Below are 16233 nucleotides of genomic sequence, written 5' to 3'. Positions count from 1 at the left end.
GGTTAGGTTTTTGATACTCAGTGGAATAAATATTCATAACTAAATAGAAAAGTTAGTTAATCAAAGTTTAAATTCAGAAGAAACATCCTTAGTTATGATTTATCAAGAGTTTAAAGCTAAAAGCACCTGATGGTGGCCCGGCAACATAAACAACCCGACAACTTGTCATAAGATTTGATTCAAATGTTAGATTCCTGATCGGTTCAGGAGTACAACATTTCTTTTAACTGAGCCTATTTCAAATTTCAAAAGTGAAATCACCAAAACTTTTTTTTTTTAACTTGGGCAGAAAATGTTGAGTTCATGTAGAACCTGATAATGACCATGCAGCTTCTTAACCTTGAGATAATACGCATTGTGGATATCCTCTCTTCCGTAGGCATGGATCTGTGTCTGGAGTCGGACCACGGCTGTGAGCACATCTGTGAGAGCTCCCCGGGCTCCTTCCACTGCCTCTGTCTGCCTGGATACACTCTGAATGAAGATGGCAAAACATGTGCAGGTAACAAAAGACACGCACCAGAGATAAAGAACAATAGAAAACTGGGTCCACACATTCATGGACAACATGTTGTTTCTACATTAGTGGCACAATTTGCTCTGACATCATGGGCAGACGTAATCGAGACAACTGCGACAACTTTAGCCACATTTTTTGCCTATATTTGTTTACATTTTGGCTCCATTAAATGTATGCCGAATAAGCTATTAGCAGGTCCTGTTTGATACTAAAGAAGAATTAAAAATGTTACGATTCTCAAGACAAGTTCTGGAGTGATAAGGAGAATCTAAAAACGTGTGCATCATATGTCTGCGAGTTCAGATTTGACCAAGTTTTGACTCCAAGCAAGTGTACCATAGCTGTTGAAAAAAATAAAAAATAATTACGTTCTCCCACCTTTCCTTTTCCTTGACCTGATGACATTTTCCATCGAGGTGGAAAGAAGACGTGAAGGAGAATTCATTAAAGTGCTCATATTATGCTCATTTGCAGGTTCATAATTGTATTTAGAGGTTATATCAGAATAGGTTTACGTGGTTAAATTTTCAAAAAACGCCATATTTTTGTTGTACTGCACACTGCTGCAGCTCCTCTTTTCACCCTGTGTGTTGAGTTCTCTGTTTTAGCAACAGAGTGAGGCATCTCACTTCTGTTCCATCTTTGTTGGGAGTCGCACATGCGACTACTAGCCAGTCAGAAGCAGAGTATGAGGGCGTGCCACGCTAGCAGCTAGGCGAGCATTTTAACGTGTGTTACAAAGTGGCACACGTTCGTCACGGAAGCAAAGGCTGGACTACAATAGAGCTCTTTGGAGCAGTTTGTGAACAGTGTTTTCTGTTGGAGATGGTAAGTCCCTTTGGGGTGGACTTTGGGCTTTGCACAAAAAAGAAAATATAACACAATAAAGGAAAGGGAAAAGCATAATATGAGCACTTTAAGGAAGAGACAACCGCAGTGAATCCGACTGCACTTACACCCTGACGTGGGTCTGTCGGGTGAAACTACAATGTTCCGTTAATGTAGCCCTCTGATCTCAATAATATTAATTTGGCTAAAGGTGTAAATAAGGCACAATGGACCAATATAATAGAGAAAGACTGTATACACTGTTAGCAGTTTAAATGTCACTTTGACACAGGGATGATGAAAGTTACATTTACCCTGGCAGTGTAGAAACAAGGGCTTGTAACTGGAGTTAAGATGCTTGCATGCAAAAAGTGAAATTATTCATAAATCCACAAGTAATTATAATGAACATAGTTACTCAATAAATGGCTTGTGTGTTACAGCCATAGATCTGTGTGCTCAGGGGAAACACGACTGTGAACAAATCTGCGTCAGCTCACCTGGGTCTTTCACCTGCGACTGCAACAAAGGATACAAACTGAATGATGACAAGAAGACCTGCTCAAGTTAGTCACACACACACACACACACACACACACACACACACACACACACACACACACACACACATACAGTAACTGTAACACAGCACATCATTTTACACAATATACATGTCCGTAATAACTGCTGATAGGCTTGAATTCATGTTCATTCATGCTGAAATGGATTTCAACCTTCACAAACTGCCGATTCATGATTTCTCTGCTGATTCATGAAGCTGAGTGTGGGTTTGACTCTTGTTCCTCCTGTCAGTCTTAATAAAAAAAGGCCCTTTACTGTAAATCATTTATACTCCTGTACATCTTGTTTTACCAAAAGAACGATATTTAGAAACAGTAAAATATATGAATCAAGATTTTAAAAAAAAACCTAGCCTAATTCTCATTCTTAAATATTAAAGACTTGACTTCCGTACAGCCATAACTTTAATTGTAATTTTGGGCTTTGAAACCGAATTTCTCATTCTGCTTTCACAGGATATATCAATTTAAGATAAGTTAACAGAACTCTTAACATATTGTAATCTTGGCTTTTTTAAAGGGAAGTTTAGTTTATTTTTTCAACCTGGACGCTATTTTCCTATGCATTGGTGTCTAAGTGACTAATGTGAACAAGTCTTTGAAACTGGTCCGGTATTGAGCGAGAACGTTGTAACCAGCAGCCGCGAACCGGGCTGCAATGTTATCTGATAATGCAAATATACATCGTCAATTTCGTCCACTAAAAGTTCTGTTTTTGCCACTGACAGGCTCAGATTAGAAGGATCCCTACAGAGATAAACCTTTTTGTTGAAGAGTAAAATCCTTTTTGTTTAACCAGAAACGGCTCAAAAAACCCAATGGACTCTATTTAAATAATCAATCAGGCTAACAATCTGAGCCTGTCAGTGGTAAAACAAGCACTTTTAGTGGACATACATTGAAGGTGCGCAATTGCCCATTAACGTTACATTGCAGCTTGTTTCACCAATTTCAAAGATTGTTGTTCCCGTCAGTCACTTACGACACAAAAAAATTAAGTTACTCTTTATGACGAGATTTATTGTGAGACAGAGGGAACATAGATGCAATCCCACACATGCTGCTGCTGGTCGCCCTGCTGCTTATGGCCTCGCTGCTTTCCTCCCCTCAGTGATCGACTACTGTTCGTTTGGGAACCACAGTTGTGATCATGAGTGTGTGAGTGTGCTCAATGGCTATCACTGCCGCTGTAACCAGGGACACAGGCTGCTGGACGACGGCAAGACCTGCCAGGGTAAGTACCGCATGCATGAGACAAAGCTCATGACAAATAAAAACAGAACTATGTTATCCGCCGCTGATATAATGGAGGGGAGGGTCAGATCTTAATACAATGAAACCTGCCTGATGGAGCTGCTTACACACATGCATGATTTAAGTAGGATGATTTAAAGCTGGGGAGCAAATTGTACCTCAAATGGTCTAAACTTTTGCACCTCCTCTGGGCTCAGTTTGCAGGCTTTAGATAATCTAGCTTGTGACGGGAGACTTTGGCCAATCACAGGTATAGAGCATACATAGAGCTTTCCTATTGGCTGTTCTACAGATGCAGATGCACGTGTGCATCCCTTCGGTGAAAGTTCTGCTAACCGTGGCCAAAGACTCAGGGCTGCAGCTAATTAAAGGCTAAACTAGTAGATAAGAGACTGTATTGTCATGTATCTATATGTAGTGCAGAACTGTACATAGAGGATTGAAACTGTGTAAAAATGTAGTCCAGTTTATTGTCCAGAGAGCAGACGTTTGCCGTGAAATCAGTCAGGAGAGCTGGTTTCCTGGGATTAGCCTTTAGCCTAGCATGACTATCGGCTTGTTCGAAGTGAGCTAGGGTTAGCAGAAGGCTAAACTACAAGCGTGTCTACCAGGTTTAAGTTTTTCCTCTCACAGCGAGCAGCATCGCCTACTGTTGCAATCTGAATGAGGAGACACCGGAAGCCGTGTGAGAGGAAAGTGTGAATGCGGTAGCCGAGCCGGTAGTTTAGCCTTCTGCTAACCGAGTTCATGTTTCTGTAGCTAACTAGAGCCTCAATTCACAGTATGTCATCTAACATTGGCTTTCCAATGAAAACAGGATGGTAATTCTCATATTATTGCTGCTATATAACGGCATTAGGAAGAAATGAACGATTAGTACTCGTACAGGTTACTGTATGAAGCCAGTGCTTGTCTTATGGTCGGGACTGGACAGAGAGGGGAGAGGGAGAGCTGCAGGAAGAGAAGGTCTCACTCTACTTCAAATTCTGGTTTGCTTTTTGCCTACTGCAGCTTTAACCTAGCCTGGTCCTATCAGACGCTTATATGTTTCATTTGTACAGAGAGTCTGGCCACTCCATTGACAAGTGTTAACTTCCTGAGTACTCTGTTGAAGTTTAAAACTATTGGATCTGCCCAGAGCCACTCTGGATCTGCCATAACCAATCGCTAACGTTTGGTTGTGACGTCGGCTTAGCATCGCTAGCGTTCGCCAAACTTTTCCCGAACCCTGTGGGGAGGAGGGCCACAACATCATGGCCACCAACAAAACTCAGCAAAGATTGTTCTTGCTCGGGCTTTAACTTCTGGATATTCGACAGCGTTGCCACAACGGACCGAATGGCTTCGCTCGCATCTTTCTCTGCCGCCATTATGGAACTACAACTCAAACTAGCGCACAACCTCAATGTCATCGTTCTCAGCCACTCCCTCTGTTCGCTGATTGGACCGGTAAAGATTTGGCCGGAGAAAACCCGCGAATATACCGCAAACCCAGACGGTGTACTGAAGTAAAATTAAAATTGAGCCAGCCAGGCTAGCTTTAACCCTCCCCAAACTGGAATATGGTATTACTGGCTTATTTAAAGAGAGAGTATGTAGGGTATGTATGGAAATAAATGCCCAGAAAACACACAATTTAATTCAATGTGTGTGTGTGTGTGTGTGTTATTTAGCCATTGACCTGTGCGCTGAAGGAAAACATGACTGTGAACAAATCTGCATCAGCGCGCCAGGCGTCTTCACCTGCGACTGCAACGAAGGATACACACTCAACAACGACAAGAAGACCTGCACACGTTAGTCAGGCCCTTGCGCAAATACACACACACACACACACACACACACACACACACACACACACACACAGCTGTACACACACCAACAACGCACACTTACAATGAAAGGAAATCGCTCCTGGTGCATCTACGGTCTCCTGCAGCAGGAGTGTAGCTACATTTTTTTTCCCCATTTTGATAATCAATTAGTAACATAGTAAAGTAAAAAAATCCAAAATAGCGCCTCCAGCTTCTTTATGTGAATTCTTGCTACTTCTGTTTCATGTCACTGTAAATTAAATCATTTGGGGTCTCTGGACCGTTAATCAGAGTACATAAGCAGTTTGAAAACACCATTTTGGATAAAAGGACTACAAAATGTTATCTAAAAAAAAAAAAATGAACAAATTAATTAAATTGTATTGCTGGTCAGTAGCATATTTCTTAAACGATCGTCTGGCTTTACTTGCACTTGAAGACACAAAAGTAGGACCAAACGCACATAGAAACAGAAAAATGTTGACAAATGGGAAATAACTTGGTGTGTGTGTGTGTGTGTGTGTGTGTGTGTGTGTGTGTGTGTGTGTGTGTGTGTGTGTGTTATTTAGCCATTGACCTGTGTGCCGAGGGGAAGCATGACTGTGAACAGATCTGTATCAGTGCTCCTGGTGTCTTCACCTGCGACTGCAACAAAGGATTCAAACTCAACAAAGACAAAAAGACCTGCACAAGTCAGTAAATCGTTCTTTATGTTGTGTGTTTCACCTCAGCTCATCTGATGTGTGTTGTCACTGCTCTGATTTAAAATGCACATTCATTTTGTTGTTTTTAGATTTTAAGAAAAAGGCCAAAAAGGGCCAGGTGTTTGACTAACATGAGTCTGCACACCCATCATTGAATGTGTATATATAACCTCTACAGAAGTTAATGCTTTCATTTCACGTAATATTTGCTGTAATGACGTGGTATTGCTGTGGCAGTTAAGGGGGGGAAATCATTTTTTCAAGTAGCAGCTACAGTAGCTGCAGTGTGCACCAACAACCACCAGGTGGCACATGTGAACACACCAGATGCAGTTTCGCCGTTCCATTTATGAGGTTACTCCCCAACGCCTGGCAGTTAGTTTCCACCACATGTAACGTGTGTTTATTGTCTCTGTGTCTGCAGACATGGACCTGTGTAACACAGTGGAGCACGGCTGTGAGCACCAGTGTGTGAGCACCTTAGGATCGTACTACTGTATCTGTCCGGAGGGACAGCTGCTGCAGGAGGACGGCAAGAGCTGCGGCAGTAAGTCAACTCTCTGATTGATGATCTCTGTTACAGAAAATCATCTGTCGCTGAGGTACAAACCCAGTGTGGGCATAACAGGACAGGTTCAGTGTTCTTCAACGCAGACCCGATTATAATACTGATTACTCAGATTCATAAAACACAACTTCCCCTCCCCCCCTTAACATAAACACATATTTTAAATGAACATCCTGTAAATTTAGTTGTTAAAGCATTGAGACCAGGATGTGTACAAAGGACATTTTACAGTTGAAAAAAAAATATGTAATGCCGACTGTTTGTAAATTACTTTTACTTTAGTCTCGCATTGCCAGACCTTCCTCCACAGCGCTGCGAAGGGGGTCAGACTAATCCACACAGCATTCCAGGATGGGAGAAAAACATGCTCTCGTTTATTGGCATTTCTTTAAACCAATCAAAATTGTCTTGGGCAGCGCTAAGTGCCGGACAGAGCCACAGTGCCTCTGCAAAATAGCCTCGGGAAGGAACTTGTTTTGGTGGAACGTGTACGTTAAAAAGTTGATTTAGTCGTGCAACAGAAAACTCCGATTGGACAGATAGTCTAGCTAGCTGTCTGGATTTACCCTGCAGAGATCTGAGGAGTAGTCATAAATCCACCGGAGGCACAAAGAAAGTAGAAGGAAACGGACTTTCCAGCAGCACCGGAAGTGAAACCTCGTCGGTATAGACTACTTTTACTTAAATATGTCTTTGCCACAGTCTGTTGTTATTAATCGGCCGACATAATCACAAATACCGCATCCGTGATAAGCTAATGTCCTGTAGATTTATCAGTCCATCTTTTAAAAAAAATCGAGCTGTACAAAATAAATAAGACCTGTGAATTCTCAAGAGCAAACATCAGGACTATGTATGTTGTTAGTATTCCTTCTCATCTCTCTCTCTCCTTCAGCCTGCAAGTCGGCCAACATCGACTTGGTGCTTCTGATCGACGGCTCCAAGAGTGTCCGCCCCCAAAACTTTGAGCTGGTCAAAAAGTTTGTTAACCAGGTGAGGCATGTTTTACATACTTCATAAACAACTACATTATTTTACTGTCATAATTTATTACACTTTACCTAAAACAGAATATAATTTAACTATTTAAAATCTAAAATTATATATAAATCAAAGCAAGCAATCTGATTGATCGTAGCTGTGATATAATAACCATATAAAGACAGGGCGCATTTAAGCTCAGTCCAGTCTATAGTTAGGGTTGGGTTTAGGAAAAGAAGAACAGGACGGTTAGGTTTAGGAAACGTGACACGATCCCCGGTCTCCTGGGTGAAAGTCCTGTGTTGTTTGATATATGAATACCCAATTCCTACACAGAGTAGGTGTATGGATGAATCCACAGCCAGTTAATCTTAACACAGGTTGATCTGCAACACTGGCAAAACAGCAGCTGTTTGTTTACAGCTAATAGCTGATCAAGCTGTTTCCTGCGCCGATTAAGGACATGCATCAGTTTACAGGTCCCAAAACAAGGACATCAAACTGTGTAACAAGCAATGAGTCAACATATCAGTAACAAAAGCACAAAATCTGCAGAACTGTGCTTGCAAATCACAAATGTTGTGTTTTGTTTTGCCGCACAGGAAGTGACGTAGGAATTTTTTATTTAAAAAGCAATAATAAACACAAACTTAACAATAGAAGCTCACTAATAGAGTACCTGTCTCTTGTGTCACCTCCTCCAGGTTGTGGACTCTCTGGACGTGTCTGCTCATGGCACCAGGGTCGGTCTGGTTCAGTACTCCAGCCGGGTCCGGACAGAGTTCCCCCTCAACATGTACCACACTGCTGAAGAGATCAAAGCTGCAGTCATGAAGGTAGAGTCGTTGGCTTTCTGTCTCTTTCAAACAACAAATTATCTTCAATTTCATGTTTTAATACCATATGCATCAACTATGTGCTGTCAAGTATTCCTGAAATGAAGCCAACGAATCAGCTTCATTAACTAAATTTAAAGTTGGAACAGGAGCGGGCCTACATTCATTTTGTAACAAGTAGCTCAATCTTGTTATAACTAAGATATCTACTAAAAAAAATGGTCGCCACCGTTGTTTCATTGGAATATTACACAAGAGGGTTTGATTTAATGTAATTTTTGGCACGACAGTAATGCTTACGGACCTTGGCGCAAGGTCTAGCCGCATCGAAGTGAAAGGGAAGCGAAGCGTAATATTGCTTAATCATAATATGCATCATCCCTACACAGACTTTTATTTCATGGCCGTCCAACAAGAACAGTTCCTCAGTCTATTTTGAAGTCATAGTAAAAGAAGTGCCAACACTTGGGACTTGAACTGTTGTTACTGTCCTCGTCTAGGTTGACTACATGGAGAAAGGCACTATGACAGGTCTGGCCCTGAAACACATGCTGGAGAACAGCTTCTTAGAGTCAGAGGGCGCTCGTCCTTCCAGCCGCAACATCCCCCGAATCGGACTGGTCTTCACAGACGGACGCTCGCAGGACGACATCACAGAGTATGCCAAGAAGGCCAAAGAAGCCGGTAAGACTCAACTGCCGTGAGGGTCTAACCACATCTACAGTAATTCTCTTATTCCAGTCCCTGGCTGCGCAATAATGCTGACATGAAATGTGTACACAGGTATCACCATGTACGCCGTGGGCGTGGGAAAAGCTGTGGAAGATGAGCTTCGTGTGATTGCATCTGAGCCTCAGGAGAAACATTTCTATTACACCACCGACTTCACTGCCATCAGCAACATCGCTGAGAACCTCAAACTCAACGTCTGCCCAGGTACAAGACTCAAGATCCAAACGCAGTGTACAATGCATAGGGCGGTATCACACCTGAAAGTCTGAACCAAGGTCCAGACCAAGGTTCATGTTTTTGTTACCTTGTATACATTTGACTTGGTAAATTTTGGTTTCACACTGCAGTTATGCAAACTAAAAAACTATACATGAAATGACTATGTCCTGCCGTCACACAGTACGTGAGCCGCATCTCCCGATACTAAAAAACTGAAACCACCACATTACAATAACATTATTGGCTACGTGACCGCGGTGCTATCCGTGTCACGTCCTGCCTCCTGCACCCAGACGCCACCCCCTCGACTTAACCAAACGAAGTATTCCAGTATGTGAGAATGTGTCTGACACGGACAATCTCCTGTTGTGTGCTACGTGTGAGAAAGGGAAACAAGATAATGTCAGTGACCTGACTCACCTTACATTGTCCAAATGTTATATTAAAAAACAGCTTTGGTCTGTAGAGCGTACTGGAAAATTAGTTGTAAAGTAACACATTTGTTTAGTAAAAAAAAAAAAAAGTACCAATGGACGAAGTGGATTAATTCACTTTTGTGCAACTCTCTCCCCTTTCATGTATTCAGCTGTCCTATGAAAATAAAGGCCTAAAATGCCCCAAAAATATAAATATAAGATTATGTTCAGCATAAAGTTACATTCAAAAGATCACATGTAAAAGCAGTCCCAGTGTAAGCTGACAAGTCACTGTAATGATGTTCTTTGGCTCCATCTGCTGACAGAAGTACATGATGACAGCTGGAAAAACCAAAACACTCACTTAAAGAAATAAATACCCAAAGAACAAAGGTCAAACACAAGAAACGTAATAAAATAAAGGTAGTTTTTTTTAGAGTTTTAACTTGTTGCCTTAATGTGTGAACATTTTAAGGTGGTCCAAAGGGACACTAAAGCTAAATAATTCACAAACTGCTGAAGTGCAGTTTAAACTGCAGCAATGCATTATGTTTTATGATCATCAGTTTCTTCTTTAATAAACAAATAACTGCATCTTAAAAACAAAATGTGTTGAATGAAACACACTTAAGCAAAACCAGAAAACCCAAGACGTTATAAATTTGGTATTTCCCCATTATTTATATAAGTGTATATATAAGTGTTGGCGAGTTTCACTCGGATATTCTGTCCAATACACCAGCGAGTGTTTAAACATTTTAGTGACATTTGTTTACAATGTTTGGTGCGTTTGACAAAGTGCAGTGTGAACACAAACCAAATAAACCAAATTAAAAATGCAACAATGTTGCAACTTCACACCCGATTTGCATTTTAATTTAGCATTTATTTATTCTCTGGTACGATTAATACGGACTATGTATTGTATGTTGTGATTGAATGTGCCTGACAACAAACGAAGTTCCCTCACGGGAAAAATAAAGTTCTTTTGATTTGATTTGATTGAGTCTCCCGAACTACAGGTGTGAAAGGGACCTAAAAGTGAAATTGTTTGTCTGTCTGTAACCATCTTTCTTTGTGTCTTTGCAGAGGAGAGTCAGGGGGAGATCGAGGTGAAGGACCCGTGTGCCTGCGAGAGTCTGGTGGAGTTCCAGCAGGCCACCATGAGCAGCCTGGAGCAGCTCACACAGAAACATATCCTTTAAAAATAAAACGTCTTTGTCCAAGCACCAAGGAACCAAAACACTGATTATTTAATATTCTTTAGAAGCCTCAGTGACAGGCAAGTTTCTAATTTGGATCGGTGGTAAGAAACTGGTGGTAGTTCAAAACAGGAACAAACATAAAGTTATCAATGACTAAGAAAGGAAATACATTTCTCTGTGCAACATTTGATTCAGTGGTAATATAATAAAAATGTGATTTTAAGGCCAAGATAATGGATATTACAGATGTGGAACTATGGCTTAAGCTACATCGTTCTTTTGACTGATTTGACGTCCACTGGCAAACCTATACCTTACATCAGTCCCAAATTCTTCACCGCAACTGTTCCAGGTCTCGCCTATACACTATATATAAAGATGGACTTCCTCCCACTGTACAAAAGTGAAGCCAAAATCTCCCAGATACGGGCGCTGCCATCTTGTAATTTTGTAGCCAGAGTCTGCGCAGTAGTGATTGTGCAGTGGAGACGCGGTATCAAAGTCCCGCCCATACACCTGCCCGACCAATTGCGACTCAATCACAGCTGTCAATCATGACGTTTCAGCCTGTTTGTACAGCATTAAGTAACTAATAAAGACCAAACTGGTCAGAAAAATAGACACTTGACCAAACCGTGTGATCAGAACTATCTAAAATGACGGAAACCATCTTTGGGAAAAATTGATTTGACGTGTACTTTGATATTTTTTAGTTCAGTCCATGTCCCATCTGCTAACATGGAGGAGGGCGGGGCTTATGACCTATACTGCAGCCAGCCACCAGGGGATGATCCAGGTGTTTTGGCTTCACTTATACACAACATTTAAACAATAAGGCCACTGATATTTTGCTCTTGTCTAATTGTCAACAAAGAACAATGACTGCATCTACTAACAAGTATTATGTGTGTATGAAAGCCTGATGTATCTTCTTCCTCTGACTCTCGCATGATCTTGTGATATCACGAGAATCCAGCTGCCGTGCAAGGTACACTGTTTAACACGTGCATGTCATTATTATTCCTTAATCAGCTGTCTACTATCTGGGATGACTACTCGTCTGGAGCAGCTGGAGAACCAGCTTCTCTCCAGGAAGTGAGGAAGTGATCTTCATCACAGTGAGCAGACGGGACGCCACAGGGAAAAAGAAAGAATAACAGAGTGAGGAAGAGGAGGGCACATCAGAAACCTTCCCAATCAATGGACAAAACCAAAGTGTCTTTTCACAAAGCCTTTGTAGCCTTCAGTCGGCTCGTTGCTCCTTTATGAGGATGTCATGTATCTGAAAGCTTGTGATATAGAATCATATTTCTGGTATCAATGTAAATTACCTAATTTGTACACTTTGTTTAAAAGAATACAAAATACAACAAACACTACATCCACTTTCCCACCCATCACTGGGCAAAACAACTTTAAACAAATGCCTTCATAAAACAGATTACATTTCCAAGTTTTCCCAGGACATCTGTTAAAGAGTTATTTCGGTATTTTCCAACATGGATCCTATTTTCCCATGCATTGCTGTATAAGTGGCTGATGTGAACAAACATCTTTGAGCAAGAACGCTGTAACCGGCAGCCACAAACTGGAATGTAATCAAATACGTAGGGCAAATGTGAATCGTCAATTTCAGTTCACTAAAAGTTCTGTTTTTGCCACCGACAGGCTCCGATTATTATTCTAAGTGTCTGACAACATTATGGAGAGGATCCCTACAGAGATAGACCTTTTTGTTAAAGAATAAGATCATTTTTGATTAAGCAGAAACAGCCTAGAAATCGCTATTGCCAAACTCATCAGACTTCATTTAAATAATCAATACTTTTAGCCTGTATAGAGCCAACACATTTATTTTTTTAAATAGGTAAATTAAGGGGTTTAGTTTCAGTTTCCAGAGTGGTGACTGTTGGAACATTTATAAGATGAACCAAGATGGCTTTTGATAGTTTTATTTTGTTTCTGTTGACTTTGAATGAAGTGTGTTTTTTACGATGATAAAGATTGTTCTTCCCATCAGTCACTTAGACACAAAAACAGAAGTAAATAGGGTTGAGAAAATTTACCCTTTAACTTTTGGGATTTGTGTGTACCTACATAAAGGATAAACAGTTACACACACAAATGGGACTGCAGGCATGGTGGCTATCTTTGTAAACTCGATGTAATCAATGTACTGTAGATATTAGACACAAGCACAAAAAAAATAATAGTGAAAACACAAGTTTTCATCACACTCAGTATTCATTCGCCGCCACGCACCATTCTTCTGTTAGTGCCGTTTATACTTGATCTGTTTTGTACGGTTTGTTAAATGTGATGTATTTATAGCAGATTGTTTGTTTGCTTTTCTACTACTACAGTAGAATAGCAATTTAGAGAAAAGAGATTTTATAAAATGAAGTGTTGTTACCACTCCCAATATTAAATTGGCTCAGGTCATGTTCATACCAAATCATTACTTGTTTCCCCGTCTAAACTAGTTTTGAAACTCTAAACTAGTTTGGATAACAGGTCTGAGGACTGATGAAGAGGAAAGTGGTTTAGATTTAAAACAAAAAGGGAAGCTAAGAAGTTTCAAGTATCACTGTTCACTAAAGCTGTGGTCTGTTGTTGACAGAGAAAATGTGATGAACCAGATATGACAGGAACCAGTATTTTACTCAAAATAAATATGGTCTCACATTTGTTAATCAAATTTGTTCTCTACTCTGCACTTTCTCGATGTTGTTCTCGATGTTGTGAACATGTCTGAGTATTATTAATAGCAAAAAAAGTGGTTCACATTACATTATTTTGTCTATCTTTGCCCTAAAGTGGTCCGTTATATCATCAGCAATGCCTGACCAGTCTGACATTATCTAGTTACTTCAGACTAACGGAGAATGAGAGGCCTCACAGGGCACTGTATGTAAATTAATGACCAACATAACTTTGGTAGATTGTCTGTCTCTCTCTTGTAGTTTTGTATAAAAAACAAAAGACCACCACAAATGTATACCCCTTTATATTTGAATGCCTGTATGTTTTGTATATTATTACCTTTTTGTATTTTTTCAAATGATGTATTACAGCACAGAAGGCAATAAAAGAACTTTTCACTTTTAAGTGATGTGTTGTCTTGGGGAAAGAAGTCTTTGACAATTCATTTTTCACTTGAGAATTCCATATTTGTTTTAAAGGCGAGACTACATGTGAATAAAGTAAAAACTAAACTTCCCTAGTTGATTACTGACATTACAACAATTATTTTGTTTGTATTACAAGTTTTCTGAAATGGCATTATCTCATTAAATATGCACAAATTTGCATACATTTCCAGAACAGAAATGTCAACATTGGATAATGCCAGGTTATAAATCCCTGTTTCTTTGTGCTGACTAGGGTTGGGTACCGAAACGCGGTGCCAATAGTGCACCAGTTCCGACGTAAACAGTAGTAACGAGACCAAATAAGAACAAAAATTTCGGTGCCTCATTTCGGTGCCTGACTTTTTTTTTTCAGAAGCATCGCTGCACGGGACGCTACGTTACCGTTAGCTAGAAGCTGGATTAAACACAATGGTTAAAATGCTGACAGCTTACATTAAGCAATGTATCATTGTCATTATGTAATGTATCATCATTAATCAATCATTTAATTTTGACCATATAACCTTAGCAATAAACAAGACGTTCTTTAATGTCGCCAACTGTCATTTTGTGCTCCTTTTTTAAAATATTTTATATTATATACATTATAAATATATTATATATATTTCTGTTCAGGCAGAGTTTAGGCACCGGCACCGTTTTAAAAGTATCGTTTTAGCACCAGTATCGGAAAAAACACAAACGATACCCACGATATCGATATCACAATGCATCACCGCCTCCATATTATTTTATATTGCTACACATGATTTTTCAAGCAGTGAGATAGATATGAACTCCCCTTTTTATTGTATCTGCTCTTCCTGAATGTAGCGGAGTCTGAAGACAGCAGACAACAGACAAAAGGCAAAAACAAAAAAAACACGACCGGAAAATCAACAAGTAACATCAGTAGGCAATAATCAATTATGGTCTGTCACTGCATCACTGCAGAATCGCCCAGGTCTGCATTGTGATGCATCGATGCAATGATTCATTTCAACACTCCTAAACTAAACTGATTAGTTCACACTGGAGATGAAGATTATACTAAATACTAGAAATGGTCTGATACCATTTTTATATTTTATTATGTTTCAACAGCTGTATACTACTATCCCTGTATGGATGTGATAAGATGGCTAGGTTCAACTTTTTGTGAAACATGAACAAACACAAACAAAGAACGCCATATGAATTTGTTCAATTATCCAGTTTGAGAGTCAGTCATAACATTATTAAATAAATTATTAATTGTATGTTTGCCTGCATACAAATTTCACATTTTATTCTGCTTCAGCTGATCTGCTGTGCACCGACTAAATAACTCTTGGTTATTTGAGTCTAAATTTAATTAAATAATTTGAAATACCAATTACACACGGTCTCTAAATACCAAATCATTTATTTGAGGAAATGATTAGACTTGCATGTGGAAGTTTTGGACCTGTAAAATAACCCAAGAGGATTGTTCAAGCTTTTATATTTTTGGAGAAAACAGCAGTTACTGATCTCAAAACATTTTTACTAAACTTTTCTTTGATAGACTTTTAATGTTGAGAATTTCTTCACAACTCAAGTGAAAGGCGACAAGTGCCCTGATGATCAAAGTTTAGTCTCAGGAGGTCGACAGTAAGGTTTGTTTTTTTGAAAAGGTGAGCAGAGATGCAAGTGAGCACGAAGCTAACTCCTTGTGGATTGTGTTTAAAGAGCAGCTCCGTGGGGACCAGTTACCGCTTTCAAACAAAGAGCGTTGTTACTGACAATGACCTTTTGTACAATTTCTCAGTAGACTGATGCAGTAATATTTATTTCTAACTTTCTTTCCATCCTTTCTTTTTAACAAAACATTACTATATGACTATAACTAACAATATGTCTTACTAAAATTGATCAGATTTGTTATATGAGCTTGTTGCTCAGTAGAGTGACGCAAGACATGTTTGTTCCAATGGTTCCTTCTTTCTGTCTTTCTTTCTTTTGAACAAACATAATTATAACAATATTTTTACTAAAATTGATCAGATTTGTTATTTGGGCTGTAATTAACAGATCTGATTATCGGCTATGACCTGACTGATCCACACCAAAAACTTTGTCAGTGCCCTTCACATCCGGTTATATATGAACTCACTGCGGCCCGACTCCATTTTGAGTGCCATAGTAATCTCTGGCTTTATGTTACCTTACTTTCAAATTACTCCACACAGTGAGGTACACAGGTTTTATATTTAGGGAAAAGAGAGCACTGGTACAGTCCTGCATCAGTACTCTGTATAGGCAGATATTCTAAGTCGACTTAATGGAATAATAATCAGGGAAGAAAAAGTTGGAATTGTACATGACGTGCATTGAAAGTCAGAAAATAGTAACACGTCCATTACAATCTCTCAGAGCCCAATGTTATATTTGAAGGTATAATATGTAAAGTTTTCATATTTAAG

At 39.7% G+C, this 16233-nt stretch overlaps 1 protein-coding gene across 7 annotated transcripts in view; it reads left to right on the top strand.

The window, feature by feature from the left end:
- The window catches only part of matn4 (matrilin 4), a 35400-nt gene extending 23481 nt beyond the window's left edge, over positions 1–11919 (top strand). For 2 of the 7 annotated variants that reach the window (XM_036002064.1, XM_036002065.1), the window contains exons 6-17: positions 380–502; positions 1792–1914; positions 3041–3163; positions 4857–4979; positions 5567–5689; positions 6126–6248; positions 7165–7262; positions 7955–8086; positions 8587–8770; positions 8870–9022; positions 10543–10647; positions 11699–11919. In XM_036002064.1, the coding sequence (XP_035857957.1) occupies positions 380–502; positions 1792–1914; positions 3041–3163; positions 4857–4979; positions 5567–5689; positions 6126–6248; positions 7165–7262; positions 7955–8086; positions 8587–8770; positions 8870–9022; positions 10543–10647; positions 11699–11757 (1469 nt within the window). In that variant the 3' untranslated portion in view covers positions 11758–11919. The remainder of the gene's footprint in view (positions 1–379; positions 503–1791; positions 1915–3040; positions 3164–4856; positions 4980–5566; positions 5690–6125; positions 6249–7164; positions 7263–7954; positions 8087–8586; positions 8771–8869; positions 9023–10542; positions 10648–11698) is intronic. The other 5 variants (XM_036002066.1, XM_031300268.2, XM_031300267.2 and 2 more) reach the window with 5 other exon arrangements.
- The last annotated feature ends 4314 nt before the right edge of the window (positions 11920–16233 follow it).

The sequence above is a fragment of the Sander lucioperca genome, chromosome 6 (assembly GCF_008315115.2).
Source record: "Sander lucioperca isolate FBNREF2018 chromosome 6, SLUC_FBN_1.2, whole genome shotgun sequence".
Taxonomy (NCBI): Eukaryota; Metazoa; Chordata; class Actinopteri; order Perciformes; family Percidae; genus Sander; species Sander lucioperca.
Note: the sequence above shows the minus strand (reverse complement) of the source record. Positions and strands in the feature narration are given on the sequence as shown.